Source organism: Strongylocentrotus purpuratus, unplaced genomic scaffold (assembly GCF_000002235.5).
Source record: "Strongylocentrotus purpuratus isolate Spur 01 unplaced genomic scaffold, Spur_5.0 spur5_scaffold_6, whole genome shotgun sequence".
Taxonomy (NCBI): Eukaryota; Metazoa; Echinodermata; class Echinoidea; order Camarodonta; family Strongylocentrotidae; genus Strongylocentrotus; species Strongylocentrotus purpuratus.
Window position 1 is genome coordinate 22,956,490 of NW_022145612.1, and position 17,773 is coordinate 22,974,262.

The window sequence follows — 17,773 nt, forward strand, 5'->3', positions numbered from 1 at the left end:
CTGAGAACCTCCAAATTACTGTTGAATGAAATAATTTTCAAATATTTTCTGAAGATTTTGTCTTATTATTGATGGTTCCGTACAAAGAGATGTTGTTGTCTGTATGGTCAGCAGCTAGATGTATTATGGGACTTATGATTGATGAGTGGGTTAGGAGTTCACAGTCAAGACCTGTCTGGCTACTGATGTGTCTGTCAGTTTGTCTGTTAATTCCTCTGTCTCTCTGTCTGTCTCTTTGCCATCCATCTTTATCTCTCTCTACCCCTCTCTATCTGCCCCTCTCTATCTCTCTCTCTCTCCTCCTCTCTCCCTCTCTCCCTCTCTCCTCTCTCCTCTCTCCTCTCTCCTCTCTCCTCTCTCCTTCTCTCCCTCACTGTCAAATTTTGAGGCAGTCATATGTTTCATATTTTTCAATATCATTTGCGTATCTTTTTATTTTTTAATATTCTTTAATCCATTCTATGCTCTTTATTCATATGTAAGGACTTGATATACTCATTTTCCAATTCTGCACTTCTTAATGCATAACGATTTCTCACCTTTCCCCCTCTCTCCTCAATCTATTCTCCATCTAATCCTCCCATTAGTTTCTACTTTCTCACCCGCTCCTGTGTAGAATATGGGAGATAACATATTAAACAACACATGATTCCCTAACGACCCATTAGCACTGGTGCAAGGCGGTCAATAATTGCTTGCCTGTTGAAGAGTGCCCTCATCCTACCCTCCAACCCAGCCCATCGTAATCACCGACTAGCAATGCTGCACTTACATCTCAAACACGGTGTAATACTTGAAGACGCAGAATACATTAATGAGTAACCCTGTAGCGTTAATTTGGGATGTCCACAGACTACGTCATAGGCCGATGATGCGGGGTTGAGATAAGAGGAAGGGGAAGGGTATCTTCCATATACCTGTCATTCCGTGATGGATACGTGTTGGATGTTAAGCCCTTCTCCCTGCCCCACAGCCAGAGAGCGAGGAGGGGGAGAGAGGGGGGTAACATGAATTAGGTTGACCGTGATGAATGAAGATGGGATATTATAAGTGAATGAACCATTTAGGCTCTTTGCACAGGGTTTACTGCGTTCATGACCGCAAAAGCGTTGACTTCATTTAGCGGTCGGCCGAGAGTGGTGATTCTTGCTCTGCGCTCTATACTTTCTTACCGTTTTTGCAACATGTGGGGATTTCATTAGCAGGGTTCGTAGTGAGACCCCTGAGATTGGGTATGAGTAATAATATCGATAAGGAAGTGAAAGAGTGCGAGGCAGACACACCCTGCCAACTGAATTAGGAGAGAGTGAGATAGAAACATAATGAGAATTATTTATTTTAAGGAAACAAAAGATGTATTTTAGAAAATTAAAAAAAATGAGACGTATTGTTCATATTCCAATTAGAAAGACATATTTTGGGGCCTTCTGACTTTAAAAATCAGAGATTATTCAAAAACAAGGGATTTTGTCATTTCTAAGGAAATTCATAGAGACACAAGGCTCAAACAAATTATTTGTGTGTGTGTGTGGTAAAAAGATTGTTGTGGATGTTTCAATAACTCTAAAACAGACAGGTGTATTGATCAATCTGGATGTCAAGAAATGGCATTTAAAAGGAGATATGAGGCGAGCCAAAGATGTCAGTTTTATCCGGTAATTGGGATCTGTTGATGATATGATACGGAAATGCATACCTCATTAAAGCAGGTAGTGGCGTGGAACAGCCTTGCATGTTTGCCAAGATTGGATTGAAGACCTTGGTGTAATAAGACAGACATGGTCGAGAAGTTGTAGAATTTGATTAATTTCCTCTCTCTCTCTTTTTATTATTGGCATATATTTCTAAGTGAGCAAAAGGAAAGTGACACCAGTGCTTACAACTTTAGTATTTTTTTCTCACTATTTAAAGATTTGAAAGGGGAAATTTTAAGGTATTTTGAGCTTAACAAGTGGTCGTTGCTTTCTGCAGTAGATATGAAAACAGCTGAATAAGGTTAAGGGTTAATTTCTGGTGAAGTATGAGGTGATTTTTATACATTCATGATTTCTTCTTTATATATAATATTTATGCTATTTAATCTGTTTTTGAAAAGACATCAACATTCAAAGGAAATAACTTTCAATAATGTTTTTGTGCTGTATGCTCTTATCGTCTCATTCATTCTTTTATTTGAGCTAGAAGAGCCACACAAAAGAGCACCCAGTCATCAGCCATCCATTATGTATCAGTTGTTGGAAGGCTGGTAATGATACTCTGCTTTTGAGGGTAGTTATTTGGCCGACTTGGAAATAATTAGCAACCTGACCCTGTTTAACCCACACCTTACATCAGACCTTCTCAAACCTTCCCATCCAAACATCAACATCTAAAAACAAACAAGCTTTTCTTCTTGTGTCTTTTGTGACTTCAGCTTGGATGTAATCAAAGAAGTGTTGGTATGTAACAGGATGCAATCAGGTCAAGAAGTCTTGGCTAGGAAACCATACCTTGATGATCGAGTCTGCTCAGACTTTAGAAACAAGCAGACAGATTACACATCATCCGTCGTATATAACTTTCGGCGGAAGAAATAAAAGGGTATCGATCGTATAGTTGTCATTTCCAGCGAGGTAATTGTGTTCCAATTTCTTCCCGATAATGCTCCATGTTTTAGCAGCAAATGGGTGGATCATGTGACTGTGAAGTGTTATGTCAGTCAGGGAATAAATAATTCTACTTTATAAAGAAAAGTGTACAACTCCTGAAGTGAAGTGTATCTTACAGAAGTCAATTCAAGCATCCTGCTGATATCAATGTATTGTATCGTTTTGAAATCGACATATAGTACGTCACAATAACATTTTTTGCTTATTAAATGAATTAATGAATAATCAGCTGAGCCTTGTAATGGCCTTTACTATTGAATCTTAGAGCCTTTTCTATAGAATAAAAGAGAATTAAATAAATAACACAATAATGCAAAGTTATCTTAGTTTTTTTAATTAAAATTGGATTAAGTGTTAATTAATTGAAAATTCCAAAAGATTTTGACTTACTTAGGTTTTGACCTGCTTTTATCCTAATGTGTCACCTCAGACGGTTTCTTCTTGGTATCTGTTTACACAGAATAGGGACTGTATCAAACATCCCCTTGTCATTGATTCATCCATTGGCCGTGATACAAAGCTCGTAGTATCACCTCGCTCGCCTTACATCCATTATACCCTGTCTTGAATACTGATTTTGAGGGCAGGAACCAATTTGTAGTTATTAATTCTTCTCCTCTGAGAATCTGAGAAGTAGACTACCTACAATGCCTTTCATAGAGGAGAGGTGTCAGACCATAGAAAGTAGGTTTCAGGCCACGGTTATGAGAGGAAGCGAAGGCCGGCTGGCTACCTACCATCATTACCTTTCAGCCCTACAAAAGAGATTCGACTCGGTAATTTGCTGTCGATGCGAGATTGGAACAAGATATCATTTCCGTCCAAGCCCCTTCCCCCCGTCGGCTATCTGACTTTGCATCTAATATTGTGACAAAATGCATTCATATATGATGTCATGCTATGTATAATGCATGGGGGAATTCTGTATCCTTTACCGATTCAGGAGCGAGCGGATTAAAGCCGCTTTCGCAAATCTTTTGCTTGGGACAACACTCCATTGATTGTAGCGGCGAGCACAACAAAAGTTGTCAAATGACATGTATTTAGGACAGAGATGCACACTTCTTGGCAGGAGTATTGAATACTTAATGCGTCGCTGATTATGAGGGGGTATCTCAAACATAAAAAGAGGATCAAATATGCTTACATTCAGAGGGTTACACTGTTCTTAAGTATCTAGCTTGAGAACTGTAGCAGTGTGCATGGATCAGAAACGGATGTGTGCTTGAATTAAGTGTGAAAATTGAGCTTAGTGCAGGTGTTTGTGATGCGAGAATTAGGTGTTCTGTATTATCTCATACATGTACGGGCAATAATAAAATGTCACTCCAGGCTAAAAGAAGTTGATATGAAATCACATGACGTACTATCAGATTTTTCAAAGACATTTCTAAAACATCAGATTGTGTTGAAATTGGAGGATGTTGAAGTACATTTCTATTATGAATTGTGTTTTTTTGTTAGCATCACATTTTTCTTTTATATCATTTGCATTTAGTGGCAGATGTAATAGTTGCTGGGCTTCAGTCAGTCTATGACTTTGTCATATTTCCTGTCAACTTGCAAATATCATAATAGGGTAAAAATAGAATGGCCTGGTTCTTATATGTTGGGTTTTGATACATCTTATTATATTCAATTTTACTCTCTCATACAAGCTAAAGAAGAAATTCTTTTGATTAATAATGTATCATTATTTTATTTTTATTTTCTGTAGTTTGAAGACTGCCTGTATGAAGGAAACGCTCTACTGGATGATCTTCAGATGGACATGTTAGAACAAACGCACCAAGAAGCCATGCAGTTCACAGCTTGTCTACTACACTCGGTAAGAAACCTAAATCACATTTTAACTCTTCCCCTCTTCTTGAACTAAATATTTTACTATAAAACCAGATACTTTGGTATTACAACAGATATGAAACAGTCACAAATTGTTTAAGATGTTCATTTTTATGGTAAGAATTAGGGGAAAATGCACTGTTTTAATTCATTATTTTTTTGCGGCATGAAACTTTAGCAAATGGGACCACTCCCAAAATTCATGACGTTTCATGCATATGAAAGTTTCTGGCTGTACAGTACTACATACTGAATCTATTCTGCTAATATTTCATGTGTTTCAAATAAATATGGATGAAGAAGATGGATAGAACATCACAACCAACATTTCTGCTATGGAAAGAACCGAAATGCTTCGAAAAAATAAACAACTGAGCTGCATTTAGAAGAGGAAAAGCAGATATACACATCTTGCTTTGCTTGAAATGTAAAGACAGACAGACAGATAAATAAACAAGAGTAGGGAGTCACACAGACTGACTGACTGACAGACAGACAGACTGATAGAGCATGAGAGAGAGAGAGAGAGAGAGAAAGCATGGATACTTCTAAATAATAGAGATGATGGATGGAAGTGAAATATAAGATGCCATTTCAAAAGACAGAAAGTCTAAAAAGGCTGAAATTGTGATGAAAAGTATAGAGTAGGTCCATCAGTCAGTCAGCGTCAAGCACTCCCAGGTTTTGTTTGATGCGCCACCGTGGAATGAACACAATCTGCTGCTTTCTTCTTCTTCACATTAGCCTTAGTCACAAGGCACTTTATGTCTGCATTCTCTCCTCTTCTCTCCTAAATTTACATCGCATCATTAAAGCATTTTACCCCCAAAATACAAAAAAAATCTTGAAACGTATTTCTCGATGAGGACTACCAATATTAGTCATATCCCAGTCCTACTGATACTGTAGCCCCTAGATAGGACTTGAATATGGAACCCTTTTTGTATTTAAACAAAAATTATTGGAGACCCTAGCTAAACATACTCACAGTACTTTTCTCATCAAGAGGAGCCTACACATCCATTTCAGTCATTTTCATTTTAAACTAATACTTAAGTCCAAGGAGTAGTACTAGCTTTCAAATCAAATTAGTAGTTGAAACATTAACAGTTTTCATGATAAATCACTTTTACAATTGAAGAAACAAATCAAATTAATAGTCTGAAATATTGATAAATTGACATATGTATATCTTTTAACAATTTAAGATGTTGACTGAAGATGCGAAGGATGAAAATTTGAATGGTCTGGTATGAAGACTGTATTTTAGGAGAGCATGCATAGCCAGGAGTATTGTATGGATATTTGATAGGGTATTGTTACTCTGTGCGTGATTTAGAGGATGAGGTATGATTGTGATATGATAGCATGCTAGATCACCATGGTAATTGGCCATAGCAAGGAGCAACAAGGACGAGTTGCACAGAGAGGTTTCCCTGTGGGTGAAGGGATATAGGAGGGTGATATTTGTTGTCCCTTTAGAGAGAGAAAGAGAGGAGGGGAAGAGATAGAGAGAGAGATAACAAGAGAGATACAGATATAGATACAGAGAGACAGAAAGAAAGAGAGAGATACAGAGAGAGAGACAGAGAGAGAGAGAGAGATACAGAGATAGATACAGATATAGAGAGACAGATACAAAGGCAGAGACAGAGAGAGACAGAGAGAGAAAGTAACAGATAGAAACAGAGATACACACTCAAGTACATATAGGAAGGTAAAGAGAGAGAGACAGTGAGGTGGTAGAAGGATTGTGAGAGATACAGAACAAATGAAGTATAGGCCTAGATAAAATATTATTAAGAACGATATGTACTGCAGTCAGTCCTGATCTAGATTTAGTCACTTATCCCAGTTAAAGTTTTCCAGCCCCATCTTATATATCTCATATTGATTTCATCTCACGAAGAGGTAATATTTCCAAGCGCATTTGGTGATTATCAATAGAGAGGAATCACTGTGGATGTGTTCCTCTCTCCCCATTTTCTACTATTTAAATCAAAAGCAGCGAAGATTGGAAATGTGAGAATACGTCTAGCTATGTTATAGATATGTTTTGTTGGGTTAACATTCCAGAACCTTACAAATTCCCGGTATGCAGCATGGTGGGTGAAATGCATGGTATGTAAATGCGGAGGATGTATGCATCAATTCCAGTCAGTCTTGGGGCAACATGACGATCATCAATTATTAGAAGAAAATATGCCAGCATGTATCACATGGTGACAGGTTAGGTTAACAATTCAGGAGGGAAGGTATATGTCCTGTGTACAAGAAACATCCATGCTACGATAACCAAGCGTCAATGTGTGGGACCTATTGGGGAAAAGGATGAATAGATAGTATCTCCTTAGAGCCAGAAAATACATGAGTAGGTGTCTTTCTTGCTTTCATCAGATGATAGTTAATGTTGTGATGGAAGAAAGAATTTTACTCTGCCAAATTAATCCCTACATTGATGCCCTGTTTTATCACAAACGGCCGAGGATTGTGTTTTCATTCTGGGTTCAAGAATGCTCTTGTGAATATTTCTGCACAAAGAAGTATGTAAAGAGAGATTTATTGCCTGTGGAATGAAGATGGCTGGAAATACCTTAGCGACAGACAAGTTCAAAAGTTTGGTGACCTCTGTTCATCATCACGACAGATATACCAGTGACAATCACCCCTCCCCCAAATCCTACACCCACTCTCAAGTCACAGATGTCATCGTAAATTTCCACATCTAAGAGCAGTCCTGTTCAGCATGTATCACAATTTATACTTTCTTTCTTTAGGCGTTTTACTCCCAAACTCCAGAATTGAATGTGGCCAAATATGTGAGATAGAATCTTCAATAGATCTGAGGACATTCACTCTGGGCCTTTTGTCATGTTCAGTTTCCTCTCTTCTAAGAAGAAGTAAGGGAACATTTTCGTTTAGGGGGAAAAAAGAGTTTATTTGCATTTTTAACTTTTCTCGCCCCGGTGCAAATTGATGGCTGCTATTACTGCCCTGACAAAATAGCCTGCAACCATGAGCGGTATCGCTTTTCTGCAACAGCCAACGACGACTATTAATTTGTGGCCGAGACGGGAGTGCGATATCGGCAGTGCCGTGGCGATTTAATCATGCCTGGGATGGTTTCCATCCACCCGACCATCGACCACAGTCTCGTGCTGGCGGTCTCATGCAAGTCAGATGTGTTTTACATAGGAGTCGCCTTACCCCCACCCTTTCGTTCTGTAGGGGGCCCCTAAAGTGGTGTCACTGTGTAAATTGCCCTCTAAAATGCCACATTTTTGTTCAATTTGCTTCGATTTTGTGGGAAATACTTCAGTGACTCATCCTGATACCACTCTAATCAGACTTTTCAGAAGAGGGATTTGGTTTGCAAAAAGAAGCTGTTAAAAAAGAAATTTAAGCTGTTCTTATTATTCTGACCACCATGCAACTTTGGCTTCAATCATATAATACCTTGAACATAACACCAGAATTCTGATGAGACAGAATAGAGAAAATATTCCAACGAGACTGAGTTAATAGAAAAAAGAAAAAAATAGCATAATTGTGAATTCAATTCTATCATTTGACAATCAAGCCATTGTCTAATCGCTAATCCTTTGATGTGTTTTCACATTTATCTTGAGTAAGTGACCTTTGCCGGGGAAGATACCATTATAAATCAAATGTTGACCCGATATCAGTTACTCTACCAGACTTTGAGAAGTTCCAGTGGTGAAAGCTATCCTTTCTCTCCTGTGTCTTTCTCTAAGATTTCTCTAAGATTTATTATGGTCACACAGCTAGGGTCACTTTACAGATTGAATTCTCAAGTCTTATTTGGGGATGGATGATAGTGTAGGAAGGGAAGTCGGATACTTTGTTTATTTCAAAGTCTAGCGAGTATCTCATCAGAGATGACCTTGTGCTTAAGAAATCAGCTTCCATGATAACCTAAGTGCTCCCTGGAGATTGAGGAAGATATAAGTATCGTGACTAGTGTGATTCTGCTCTAATTTAGCATTGTAATGCAACCCTTGTTTTTAGGATACCCTATACTTGAAAGCATTAATTTTTTACATTTTTAAGTGAGTGAAAATCTGTCCACAGGGAAAAGTGATTCAATTGTGAGAAAATTTGTCTTCAAGTTGTGACTGCATTGCAACTGGATTTAAATATATCGCTTGTGGTGTTTTACATGTATATAAGTTAAAGTTGAAGGAAATTGAGTGTCTGAAACACATTTTATTTTATTTGTTCATTTACACATTGACGTCAGAGGCTGCAGATAGAAATAAAGACAAATTGAAGCAAAATAGAAATTTGCTGCTTACAAAATGTGGGACATTATAGAGATGTGAGCATTTTACACAAAAAGATACAATCTCTTAGAAACGAGTTCTCTTTCGTATGAAGCAAACACACAGACAAAAAGAAACATGCCATTGATTGGCAGATGGTGCCAGACTCGGAAAGAGCGTTCGCATATCACACACTTTTAACCAACCTCTTTCAGAAATACCCTAGAATTGTAACACCTCTCTTTTCCTGCGTTCTAACCGTTCACACTTGTCGCACATGTACCAATATCCGCACACCTTTAGCAAATAGCAGCTTGACGTCACATCACCCGGGGAGGTATGCGTTTTAGTCGGAGCAATACGAGATGGGGTGGGAGGGAGACGGAGGGGGAGAGAGAGAGAATGGGATAGGGATGAGAGGAGGGATTGAAAATAGCTTTTGATAAAAGTTTCACCTGGGGAGATATCCTTTTAGGTGAGAGATGTAAGGACAGCAAGGGGAGAGAGATGAAAAGATAGAATGATAGAATGAATGTGTGAGATGTATAAAGGAAGAGCGAGGGATTGAAACTGTAGAAATGGGGACATGAATGGAGTATATGATTGTAAATGTAACTCTTTCCTTTCCTGGATCAATAGTCAGAGAGAGAGAGAGAGAAAGAGAAGAAACATATTAGACATGCAAGCGATAGAGGAGAGAGGGATGTTGGTGATGGAGATTTCTTGATTGAAAGAGAGTATAGGAAATCATATTCGGGAAAGGAGAGAAGATCGACTGACCGATTATACATTGATAGGAAAATGTGGAGAGGAAAAGGAATGTAGGGCCAGGTAGACAGACTGGCAGACAGATATGTGACGCTTTTAGAAACCGGTTTAAAAAAAAAGAAGATTGGTGGACACATTTCATTTCACCAGCGGAGTGTTGACTTGGCCTCTTGTGGGGCTCGGGATAGGTAATAGGAAAGATGACACAAGAATGCACTTTAGTGGGCCGCTCGCAGGTAGGGTAGAATGTGACAAGAATGTTGGATCAAATAAGATGATAAGACAGGTTCGGTACATGAATGGACCCTATGAAATGTAGTCTTCCAGATGTTAATGTTTCTTTGAAGTCAGTAATAAAATACTGATGTGTCAGTAATCAAAAGTGAAATGATCTAATGAAATTTAATATATCATCAGACTTGTACTTTGATGATACATGTTTATGTACAAATAGAAAATTTCAGTATTTATTTACTGTAATTTCTGTGTTATTTCTATCCTTTATAAAAGTGTCGATGTAGCATTGCCATGCTATCAAAATGAAACTCTTAAAGTAGCATAATGTCACTTATCACTCAAAAATAACAATGTATTTTTTCTTCTCTTTTTTGAATGACACAGGAGGGCAGACCAGATGATGATGGAACCACAGACACTGGAACAACTAACACCTCCAATCACCTAGAGAAGGACAGCGGTGTGGGAAGAGCTACGGACGAGAGTACAAGACATGACGAGAGCTCAGAGCAAGAGATCCTGGTAGATGATGCAAGTATCAACCAGAAGTTCCCTGTGGATACCACTAGCTTGGGCAGTGGGGGTGACCTCAGGTACAGCAACGACAGCTTCACGTCCAACTCAACGGCGGAGCATGACTTCATGGGCCATGATATCTCAGTGGAGGAATGCATGAAGTTCCAAGCAGCTCTAGAGAGCAAGTGTGACAATAAGCATTTAAGGAGTGATACCGATGAAAGCATGAAAGGAAAAGAGACCAAAGTGATGAGGTTGGGATCAGACTCGATGGATACTACCAGTCAGAGTGGGGATTCGCTGAACAGGCCTTGTCGCAATCGCTTGATCTGTGATCAGCAGGATGAGCTACAGAAGGAAAGGAGAATCAATGGTCATGATGTGTGGTTGTCCAATCATGCACAGGATGAACAATTAGACACTATTCCTTGTCAATGTCCAAGCTCAGAATCAAGTCAAAAGGTTGATATGCCTGAGAAAGACAACTCACACCAACGACAAGAGGACCTGTCGCCAGAAACCAAAGAAGAAGCCAATAAGGAGAACGGCTTGCCATCCAATGAGAGGCAGCACAGAAGGTCTAGCTCAGGCTCAGGAAGATCTCATAGAGCTCCAAGAACTGTTCCTGGTAGTCCAGGAGGAAGGAGCAAATCTTCTTCAAGCTCCAGGGATAGATCAAAGAGCACTAGTAGTTCAGGGTCCACCAAGGGCTCGGGCAAGGACAAGCATTCTAGCCCCAGTAAGGGAGCATCCACAAACAATGGAGAAACAAACCACAAACATCAACAAACCCAGCAGCAGCAGCAGCAGCAGCAGCAGCAACAGCAACAGGATCATTTAGGACAGCTACCAGGTGCAAAAGCATATCCACGCAGTCCTGCCACAAACCCTCATCTCAGAGCACAGTTCGGCCAACGCAGTCCATACTTAATGCAGCATGATTCTACAAGGACTAACCTATTAAAGCACAATTGGAAGGTCCAACAGCAAGCGTCACAGCTGAAGAGGAGCTTTGACAAGTATGGTAGCATCCAGAGCCTGCAGTCTGTGCCAGGGTATGCCAAGCACTATCGTAGCTACCTCCATCTTATCAACCAGAATGAGGAAAATGCCATGAAATCTCAGAACAATTCACAAGGGAATTCAGAGGGTCAGTGGAAGGTTAAGATCAGGAGCGATGGCACACGCTACATCACTAAGCGCTCAAGTCGTGATAGACTCCTGAAGGAGCGAGCCACCAAGATTCAGGAAGAGCGTGCCGGGATGACGACGGACGATGAAGCCGTCAGCGAGATGAAGCTTGGAAGGTACTGGAGCAAGGAGGATCGTAAGCGACATTTAGAACGTGCCAAGGATCAGCGGTTGAGACGAGAGTATATGCAGCAGGCACGCATGGAATGTCTTCAAGAACTAGAGGAAGATATACTGAGTGGCGGCGGAAAGCGGGAACCTGACATTGTGGAGCTGAGCCATCGAAAGCTGAATAAGAGGAAAGGTCGCAAGATGATGCTTGATGACTTCACCACCGTGCAGGAGATGTTGATTCATGGGTCAAAAGTCAGTCCAGACTCGGCTAAAGAGTTCAGTCCTTTCCTTAATGTTACCATGGTATGACAGCAGTCTATTTATATTCTCTTATTTTACCTAGTTTCAGTCTTCTTCTCTTTATGTCATGGAAATAATATTATATGGGCAGCAAGGTTTCTATGCATTTTTTAAATGGTATAGCCAGTGACAAAGCCTAGTTAGATTATCAAATATAAATATTTTATTGGAATCAGTCATGCCATATGTGAAAGATGGACAAGCACTTATCATACATAATTAGAATAGGTCAAAGTTCTTTAGAATTATCCCTGCATCAAATTATAATAGAAAGTCTAATTGCCTAATTATGAGGTTTGCTGCATCAAATAGTCAATTTACTTAGTTTCCTTAATTCCTGAGAGATGATGGTAGATTAAAGCTTTCATTTGACTGCATGACTCAGCTTCGCAATTGCCAGACCATTCTGATGAGGAAAACTGGCTCCAGTTCTATGCCAAACATATGACGAGAGGAGTTTAATTGAACGGTTTATATTTATCTCTATTTCGTGCATTCTGCGAATCAAAGATGGGAGTCTGAAATAATGTAAGCAAACCACAAGAAATGATTACCCCTGCCAAATGAAGTTAATTAAATCCTGGCAATGCTTTAAATTTGCTACTGTCATAACCTGGGCATTCGACCATCTGTGTCTCTGATGGATGATTTATCCATCCGACAGGCTTCCTCTAGCTGCTCGGCCGGCCAGCATCCTCCTAGCTCTCATTAAATCCACCGTTTCTTCTCCTATCTGTCCATCATGGCCATTGTTTATGATGAGACAGACCCAGAGCAAGGGCTTGCTATCTATTCAAATCATCCGTACAAATCACTTTAAGCTGCTAATCAGTCCCGTGCAATTGCCAGGATTACAATTCTTGTAATGGGATGACATCAATTAATGTGTTTGCCTTGGTATGTCTGTAAGATGTTAAGTCATTATGAACCCACTGATGGATCCATGTAATGATGGCCGTCTCACTAACTGTCACTATTTTATGAGCTCACTATTTTGTTCTCACTGATGCTTTCCACCCTGCCAAGGTGATCAAGTTTCTATGTATCTAAGTTCAAATGCAGAGTGTCAAAATACATTTGTCCTGTATGATTTCACATTCATCTATTATGCCAAATATTGTTTATTTTATTTGATAGATGTGTATAGATTAATGTAAATATGTATTAAAAGAAGGAAAGTTATCATTTTAAAAAGATGTTTTAAACATAAATGCATTTCTGCTATTGATTAATTTTTTTTAAATGTTGATAGAGTTAAGGTATGATTTTATGTTTTAGTGTAGCATCTCTGGCTCATTGGTGTGTGCTTACCTCTCTCTTAAAGTGTTATACGGAAATCTGTTAAAAGGGACCAATTTTGGAAAAGTTAACATTTCCTTTGCAAATAACATGTACATTTTTACAGAAATTTTCAAATTAGGCCTCCATTAAGCGAGCTCTAAAGTATGCAACTGATGGAGGGTCTGATAGAAACCTAGTTCACTATAATGTGTGATTTCCACCCTTCGATCATGGAACAATTAACAGTCTGATCTGACAAAAAATAATGCTGTATTTATACTTTCTTAGAAATTCTTTCCTTCATCATCCTTTCTTGTAACAAAATTAAAAGAGAGGGGGAGAGGGGGGGGGGGGCAGAAGTCTTTCTGGTTTCATGTCTTGCCTTCTGTGAGGTCAAAAAGCTTGATGATTTTTTTTTTGTTAAAGGGAAAAGAAAAGGGAAAGGAGATGGAAAAGCGAGTAGAAAGAAGGTGTCCGGGAGGATGGTAAAACGATTGCTAGAAGGGATACGAGGAAACGTGACACTATTCAATCTTGTCATGAGGAATGGAGACCAGAATTGCCTTTTGTAGGTTCTCCAGATCAATCATCCCCTCTCTCTCTCTCTGCTTCCATCCCCAATCACAAAGGAGAGGAACAATAAGGGAAAGGTGAAGTGGGTGGGGATTGGGGAATAAGTAGGACAGCCAAAATAAAAGGTGTAGAAAAGGAAATGAATTTGGAAATCTGGAATTGACATAGTAAGAGAGTGATGTAGAGGGAGGGTAGGTGCTGTATTATGTGGGAGTGCGAGGAAGGTTAACCCCCAGCATTTAAAAGGGCCACATCGTACTGACTCAAAATGCTATTTCTTGGCTTACTTTTTTAGATTTGAGCAACTCATTTTGAAATGTATCTCGTACATTTGCTTGGCCTCCTCTGTTTATTTGACTTGGCAGCTGGTGCTGATCATAATGTTCATGAAGTAGCATCATGAAAAATGTTCCTTTCTTGACATTTACATCCTTACTGAAGGATATGAGTTTAATGGTGATTCTAGCAATTTTAGTAGTATCCTCCTCTGCAATGGAAAATCAGTTCATTTCTATCATTGAGAAAATAACAATTGCATTCTTAGGGGGTGAACAGGAAATGTAATATGTTAAAATTTTGATTTCATTTAAAATAAAACAATATTCAGGACCGAGGTATTTTTATATAATTTGATTTGTATTAATTTAATAATTCCAATGGTTGCGACACTGTATAGAGTAGACCTAGCCCGAGTGATGACCATGATTTGAATTGTTTGTTTTGTTTGTGACAGTATTTCTTTGATTTGTGCCAAATGTGACAGACTTTAAGACTACACTCCTGCACCTAGTTGTGTGATCAAATGTAGCAATAGATCAGCATGTTATGATGTATGTATATTCGAAGGGGAAAAAGTATGCGGTCATTTCAAGTCCGCATGCCTCTTTTTGCCAAATGCGATTTTGCTATTATTTGTCCAGTTTTTAGAGTAGACAAAAAAAAGATATATGATTATTTATTCAAATTTGCCTCTCGTTGTCTTCTTATGCATATTATCAATCTTTTTATACACTTGATATTCCTTTGTGTATGCTTTCTTATATTTGAAAATATATCTAAATATGCATGGCGGACATAAGGTGAATGTCTATAGTGAATGAATGTAGGGTGATAGTGGACAAGTATGAAAGTATGTATATCTATTTTGTACAGTCTTGTAAAAATGTGTATTACAGAATGAAAAACAAAAATTATAATAAATCTATTACTACAAGTATTTCAATATATTATTGTGACAAGAATGGAGAATGTCGCAATGTGTCTTTATAACGTGGATGTGATTGCATCGCAGCAATGTGCTGTGTATTTAGTATGGGATAATGACAGAAACATTGGGTTGATCCAGTGTTTGTAATTGAAGTGTTCTGTAACTTGTGAAATTCTTGGTGATTTGGCATCCTTATGATGGAATCTATGCTCACATTTTAGGACAAGATTTGGGCATAAAAATTCCAACTCGTAGATTTAAATAAGTGACTGTATTTATTTTTCAAAAACAGAGCATTTGTTTTTTTGAAACCCTCTTGGGTTGCATCTTGTTGCTTGCCGCATTCTTTTAATTTCATATTATAGGTGACCTGTAAAATAAGATGTATTAAGTCAAAATAAGACATTTCTTTCTTTCATAGATAAAAGAAAGAATGAGAAAGGAAAATTGATGATTTAATTGTATTTCTGTCTTTCATAGTTTCATTGTCTTAGAGGGTTAAGTACCACTGTCAAAGAAAATATATCACAGTTTACACTTTAGGCTCTTTTCAGTAACTATTTGCTTCTAAATTGTAATCATTTGAAGTAGTTTGCATTATCTTTCATGTAAATGCAGATAAAGTTACATTTGTAGAGGACTATTCAGTAAGTCTAATGGGGAAAAGCTTAATATAGATTATCACTCAAATTGATACAGGATGCTATTTTCCATTAACTCTAGTGTGTATTTGCAGAAAGATACCAGACAAGAAATCTCCTGCATTTTCAATCTATTTCCCTTCTTATACCTGTATCATGTTGCATTTAGATGTGCCGTAAACTTGTCAGAGGTGTGTTTCAGAAAGGTACCGCTCAAACTAATATGATAGTAGAGATTCTGCCTCGACTTCACTTTAGCTAGTCCTGAGTTAGTAATCTAGCACGTCAGGGGTAAGAACGAGAATCTCCTTGCTTTCATCTCACGCACATCCTCAATTGGTATTGATTTCATCACCCAGGTGTGACGGTATCACCAATGGCGGTGCTGGCTGGTCCTCCTGTTTGCCAAAAAATCATCTCCCACAATTTGACTGGAAGGTATTTGCCAGCAACCGCATTCAGAGTTAACGCCCCAAGGTTTTTTTTCTCCCTTCCTCCCATCGAGATGGGTTTGCAATTTGGCGAGAATTTCCCAGTGTTCAGGTGCTGGTGGCTGCATTTTTCCTTTGCATATTGACGCAAGGAAGAGCGGGCGGGTATGGCAGGTAAATACCAAGCGTGTTTGGACTGTCGGGAAAGCGTTCAAGGATGACACGGGTCAGTGAGAACGACCCAAAGTAGAACTGGAAATTAGAAGCTTGTGCCCCCCTCGTTGTCCTTCAGCAAATTTGAGGGACGAAACGCCTCATATTTGAGCAAAATGGTGGTTAAATTGATTTTTATAGAGCCGATTATTTGTGAATAGGGATCATATTCAGACAGTGATAGGGGGATGCAGAGGAATGGAAGGGGGTGATGTATCAAGTATAATGTTAAGTTCAATGTACTCTTTCTTCCTCTAATGAACAGAGAGAGAGTGGAGTCTTTTGGAATTTCTATATATGTATTTTTATGTGTTTGCACAAGGTCAAGCACAACACATTTTCACATTGTGCATTTGATATGAATGTTTAATCTATATAATGTTTGTTGTTTTATTGTAAAACTTAATTATGGATACTTTAAGAAACTTGTAAACCTGTACAGAGAAAGATGATGAATTAAATACTTCACCAAAAAGATATAAGTGTTGTCGTTTCAATTCTTCTTTTAAAGTATCATTTTGTTATCCAGTGACATGAGAAGAGACAATGTAAAATAATGTGGAGGAGAGAACGAGAGAGGAGTGAGAGGAAGAGGAGAGAAAGAGACAGGTATAGAGAGAGGACAGAGAGAGAGAGAGAGAGGGAGAGAGGGAGAGAGGGAGAGAGAGAGAGAGAGGTGCATTTATTTAGAATATATCTGCATTAAAGGCCTGGTCACACCCTGCCTACATTGATATTTGTTTTTCATATGTATAAGTTACTTATTTAGCAAAGTGTGACTGAGCCTTAAAGCCCAGGTCACACTCTGCCGAATATTGCTACTTCCAGTTATTGATGTAGCTACTAGTGCGGTGTGACTGGGCCCTAAAGGCCTGGTCACACTCTGCTGATATCAATACTTGTTTTCACAATATGCAGAAATAGGTTCACTGCAGGTTATTGAAATGACATTTTTTTTTAAAGTGTGACCGGGACTCAAAAATCTGATCACACTCTGCCAATATTGCTAATATTTTCATGTTTTGTATAAAAGGTTCCCTTGAAGATTAATGGCACAATCTGTTAGTGGCAGTCACAACACTCCAATAATGGCAGTTAATAAAGTTATTTAGTAAGGAGTGACTGTGCCTCAAATCTAATCTTTTAAATAATTGGTGATGATGAAAATTGCTCATTCAAGATATTACACACTAAAAGATCATGAAGGGGAAGTCCACCCTGATATTAAGTTGTTTGAAATAGAAGCAGAAAAATGAGAGAAACCGATCAGTTTGAGCAAATACCAATAAAATTTTTTTTAAAAGTTATGAATCTTCGAAGGTGCGATGAATCAACACAAAATGGCACCTCTGTGATGTATCTTTCAAGTTTTCCTCCTATTTGCCCAAAAATAAAAATCCATCATCAATAACTAAGAAAATAAAAGTTTATGAAATTTTCTGTACAGAGCATATTGATGGAGCTCACAAAATACATCACAGTGCTGCTTATTTGTGTTTCACTGATAACAGCCTCAAAATTCATGAAT

At 38.5% G+C, this 17,773-nt stretch overlaps 1 protein-coding gene across 1 annotated transcript in view; it reads left to right on the plus strand.

The window, feature by feature from the left end:
- LOC115919111 (E3 ubiquitin-protein ligase PDZRN3-like) overlaps positions 1–16,724 on the plus strand; it is a 52,337-nt gene extending 35,613 nt beyond the window's left edge. Inside the window, exons 6-7 of the mRNA XM_031000184.1 lie at positions 4,366–4,476; positions 10,163–16,724. Of these exons, the coding sequence (XP_030856044.1) occupies positions 4,366–4,476; positions 10,163–11,908 (1,857 nt within the window). The 3' untranslated portion in view covers positions 11,909–16,724. The remainder of the gene's footprint in view (positions 1–4,365; positions 4,477–10,162) is intronic.
- Positions 16,725–17,773: the final 1,049 nt, after the last annotated feature.